General features: G+C 34.7%; 1 protein-coding gene across 1 annotated transcript; it reads right to left on the bottom strand.

Annotated features, from left to right (window-relative positions):
- Window positions 1–764: 764 nt before the first annotated feature.
- Window positions 765–3,101, bottom strand: LOC139847851 (uncharacterized). The gene is made up of 4 exons (XM_071837580.1): window positions 2,871–3,101; window positions 2,386–2,656; window positions 2,107–2,321; window positions 765–1,671 (listed from the first exon to the last, which is right to left on the bottom strand). Exons 1-4 carry the CDS (start codon window positions 2,946–2,948, stop codon window positions 1,099–1,101), a joined length of 1,137 nt encoding a protein of 378 aa, XP_071693681.1. The 5' UTR covers window positions 2,949–3,101; the 3' UTR covers window positions 765–1,098.
- Window positions 3,102–5,427: the final 2,326 nt, after the last annotated feature.

Here is a 5,427-nt window from a genome sequence, read left to right on the forward strand (position 1 = left end):
TAAGAGATTTAACACCGGGGACACCGGTGCACACGACTCCCCTCCAGTGTTAAATCACCGTTAAATCACCAACCAAACAAATCTATAGTTAATATTAAAATCCTATAATAATGATCTCATTATTAGGCAAATTCTTTGTAAAAAAAATTAAAAAGAAAAAGAAAAAAATCTAAGCATGATGAGTAATGTCATTAATCTAAATAATTTTGAATTAAAATTAAATCTTATTAATTAATTATTATTATTAAATCTTATTAATAATTATTTTAATTATTAAAATTAAATATTTTTGAATTATTTTAATTAATTATTTTGAATTGGGTACGAGAAGATATAAAAACTAGGCAAAAGTAAACAAATTCTAAATTTAAATTTTAATTTACACTTTTAAAATAAAATGACAACCAATATTATCTCTTATGATTAGATGTGGATTGTTTAATATGCATTTTTGGTGTTTGATGAAATGTTCAGCTGACGAGTTTCTTAGTCGGACTATGTGATTCCACGGGTTATTAAACTAAATGATTTTAGCATTTACGTTCCCTTAATACATAAAACATATCATTAAACTGTTTCGTTTAAACAAACTCGTGGTTCCACGGGTCATTTCACTAGTAATATTATTAAAAGTGTTAAAAAACAATTAATTAATGATTTAACACTGAACGATTTCTCCTGTTTTGACCTCAATGTTAAATCCCAGTGTTAAGCTTAACACCAAGATTTAACATTGAACGACTCCTGGTACTCTTAGACACATTTTCAACCTTTACCTTTGCACCGTTTTCATCACCATCCATTGGAGCTCCATACATCATACCTCGACATCTTGATAAGCTTGAATAAGCCACTTGTACCATTCATTACCTGATATGCTTTTGTTTAATTCTTTGTTTTTTTTACTTATATACAAGTCTGTCTCACAATTCAATCACGAGCTACGATTAAGTTTTCATAGAAAACACAAATATTCAAACAAATTAAATACCACATCTTGATTATCTAACCAGCTAGCAATTGCAAGTTAGTTACAACCATCATCAAGAAAGCTCAGTTATAAGCTTGTACCAAATTACTCCGTCTCATTTTCAATTTTCACCTCAACTTTTCTGAAGCGGGCGGCCTTCCTCTCTTCCTTTTCCCCTCCACAGGACGACCGCCAGATCCATATTTATGAACTGGCGGTCGTCCTCTCTTTCTTTTCACCTCAACCACATTTGGGACCGTTACATCTATAATCTTAACCCCACCACAACCAGGAATTTGTTTTTTCAAAGGTGGCCTTCCTCTTTTTTTCTTAATTACTTTCGGCTCATTTTCATTTTCAACATTCGCACCACCACCGCCACCATAAGATTGTGGCCTTCCGATATTTTTCTTCATCTCCTCTACTGAATCTGCTTTCTTTTTAGCTTTTTTACTCTTAAGCACTTGTGTTAAATTTAAAACGCCTTCTTTTTTATTGAACTTGAATAAACATATATCACCTTCTGATAATTGGTGATAATCACGAAGTTTCGACCACCCAGATGATAACCTATGTTTGGTTATCGAACCGTGAATTTCAATCTTAATATCCATAATCCATTCTTTTCCCTCATGGTCCTTTAGCATTATCTTCGTTTCCTTTTCTAGTCCCGCAGCTCTCACAAATTTCCTCGGCAACCACTACACCCGACATAAAAAAGTCCATTTGTTATTATAAGTCAGGTAATTAAAATCAATTTTATCATGCGAAATTACACTAAAAACTGTTTGTTACCGCAATCAATTTTCAAACCTCATGTATAGTCTGTCATGTACCATGTATTACAAAGGAGATTTATGCCACACAAAAGAAATAATCAAAATAAATTCAAGAGTTATGTACTAACTTACACCTACCTTACATACCATAATGTATAACTAATTACAAGATATTATAGCAAATGCTTTGGTGGATAATAAAAATAAAAAGAAATTAACAATAATTACTTTTGATTATACAGTTTTAGATGGTAAATCTACATAAAGGTATAAACTTTGAGAACACAACATACAGATAGTACCATTGGTATAATAAGGTAATTTAAACTCTTAAGATAAAGGATTCATGTGCATTACCATGATATATATGTGGCTTTTCTCAATGGTCTTTTGAAAGCATAAGTACTTATCTTGCAAAACTTCAACATCATCAACACCATTTTCATCATCATTATCATCACCATCGGCATCATCATCATGATCATGACCATCAGCAACATCATCATTATCATGACCATCAGCAACATCATCATGATCATGACCATTAGCAACATCATCATTATCATGAGCATCTGCAATACACAAAATTAGAAGGGAAAGAAACAACAGACTGAGAGATTAAGAGAGAAACTTAACTGGTTTTGTTAAAGGTGAGATCTTTACAACACCCATGTTTATCAAGAAATGAAGCTTGAAAGGTAAAAGGATCAACTAGCCAAAATACAACCATATCCTTAGGACCCAATTTGACATCTTTGACTAATTCAACCCACCCATCAGCAAAACAGTACTTATCATCAATCTTTACCAACTTCAACTTCCAACAATGGTCCCCTGCTACAGTCCTGATTATTGGGTTTTCAGGGATCTTTTCTAAAAATCTCTTTACAAAAGCATTTGGCAAGAACTGCAAACAAATTAAAATTAATTTCAGATAAATAAAATTCGGTAACCAAATTCAAACTCCAAATACAATGAATTATATCACAGTTAATTAATATAAAACCGGACACTGTAAAAAGTAAATGCCTTTTTAACAAATTAAGCAGCTTGCTATACATATACAAATTACAAATATATATATTTTTTCTGTTATATATGGAGGGAATATAAAAGATTACCAGATGAGGAGAAGAACGGTAACGAATTACTTTGTAGAATGAAGGACAAAATTCAGCTGGCTTACAAATCTTAGTCATTTGCAATATATCAATTGAATTTATAAATTATTATTATTGTAGTATACTTGACTTTAATTGTTTAATGTTTAATGTTTAATTGAAGATAGAAAATTAGGGTTTGATTGAAAAAGTGCAAGACAGAGAGGGAGACTAGTTGAAAATGTGTATGTGTTTCTGTTACTCGTGTGAACTAAAAATATACGGAGTATTTTCTGAGTTATAGGAAACGTACAAGTATATATGTTTTTTAGACGGTTTCTAACCATGTCTGTGACATCACACAACATATTTATACTTTTTTGTAATATAACAGTGTCAGATTTTGACTCCCCAATAACCCTAAATGTCAAATGGTAGTGTCAAATTCAGTAGGGTCCACTGATGATCCCTTGATAAACAACAGGAGTATTGTAGATGGGGTGAATACAATTCTCTTTAATTAACTTAATAGTTAAACACACTTTAGTATTCAAGCAAGTAAATTAAATACAGTCAAAGGTAATTTTTCAACGGTTATTCTTAATTGATTAAATCATAAAGAATTACAACTATCCTTGGCGGATTGATAGTTGATTGATACAGATTTACCTAAATATAGCTACAGAGTGTTCTAAGCTATTACACGTTTTGGACTCTAAATAAATAAACTCACACCACTAGTTGTTACAATAGTGGATACAACAATTTATAGTAGTCCTATTATCCGTGTAATTGTTCTATTGTCCACTGGTACATAGGATGTCTGTACTTGTGGGGACAACTGCATCAGAGACCATGCTCTCCTCTTTCCTCTTTGGTGCTATTTGCAGGAACACCCCAATTCGGTTTGGCACCACTATTTGTTTAAACAAATAGAATGTTGTGTTCCCTAGGCATTGACAAAGTATAACACATGTCTGCACATGCGTTAAACTTCTGCATTCTCACGTGATCTTGTAAGGTCACTTGTCAGCCGCCGACGCGTGTCCTTTTCTGTTCAACTTTGTCTTTGACTTCTGTTGAATAGTACGATTGATGTAGACCACTCAGGAAACCACTATGCTTGTAATGGAGCATAGCTGTCTTGTGTAGTAAGCTGCATTTCAGCTGTGCTGGTTCTTCATTGCTGAGACACTTGATATTCTTGAATTGCTAAGTATACATCCTGTGCTGATTGAAGAATACTGTCTACCTTGTGCTAGTAGACTAAGCAGCAAACTAAACACTCGACATAGCAATATCTATAGGGGCAGCAGCAGGTGCTTTCTCAGCAACTTCCAGTTCATCGAATGCCTTGTCCTGTTCTTTAACAATGGCTTTAGCTAACTTGAGGGACTCAGCCTCTTGTTTTCTATCAGCAGCCAACTTAGCTTCTTCTTCCTGAAGCCTCAGCCTCTCAGCATATTCAGCATTAGCATCCTCCCTTCTTTGCCTGTCATGTTGAATACTTAATAGATAATCATTGGCAGTGATGTTGAGGGATTTTGTTGTAGCAATCATCTGTCTGCCTTCATCAGTAGTCCTGGCATCACAGTATTGCTTTAAATCCATGTCCAGCTGCAGAGCCTCATAAAAGAGAGCTTTTTCAACATCAGTATGTAGCCTTTGACCACTGTTGTATAGATAAACACCAACTTCAATGCCGAATTCCAAAGCATTGATGTAGAATTGCTGATCAAGTGGATGGTACAGCATTCTGATGTGATGTATCCTTTCAGGTATAGCTGCTGCTCGTTGTTCAAGCAGTTCTGGAATAGTGATCTCCAGCCTGTAAGCCTCTCTTTCGTCTGGGTTCATATTTCTAATGTCTGGCTCACCATGTGCAACTGGATCATCTTCCCAAGTAGTGTGTTTATCATGACATTTTGGGAAAGATGGAGGATACATACGTGATTCTGCTATGCCAGAAGAACCCACTGAATAAAAGTTAATACGTTCATCCAGTATCCTGTCAAAGTAAGCAAGAGTCCAGGCATGAATAGGTGATTGAATAAATGTTGAACTCCCTCTGCCCCAGACTGTGAAATCAGCAGTATCAACAGAATCAGTATCTTTGTTAGCACCCAGCTCATCCACCGTTGTTGGGTCTTCATCACTTGTTACACCCAGCCGCACACTTCTGGCTGGGTCTTCACTCACAGCACTCCTTGCTGTGTCTTCAGTACCAGCTGACTGATTAGTATCAGCTGGCATCACTGCCACAGTATCTTCATCAGCTGTCTCAAATAAGGGTCCATTCCTTAAGGGCTGGTTGTCCCTAGGAGCAGATTTTACCCTTTGTTTATCGATAGGTATTGGTTCAGCTGATGGTTCTTGTGACAACCAGGAAATTTCCAACCAAATTTTAACTTTAATCTTTATATGTTTCCGACACGATAAGCAATATTTGTTAAGTTAAATTTCAAGAATTTTAAACTATGTTCATACATTCATTCAACCTCGGCCAAGTTCCAACGATTCACGAACCATTAAACGAATATGATTATATATGTATATGTGTATATATATTATAACTTGA

Source organism: Rutidosis leptorrhynchoides, chromosome 5, assembly GCF_046630445.1.
Source record: "Rutidosis leptorrhynchoides isolate AG116_Rl617_1_P2 chromosome 5, CSIRO_AGI_Rlap_v1, whole genome shotgun sequence".
In the NCBI taxonomy this organism is placed as follows: domain Eukaryota; kingdom Viridiplantae; phylum Streptophyta; class Magnoliopsida; order Asterales; family Asteraceae; genus Rutidosis; species Rutidosis leptorrhynchoides.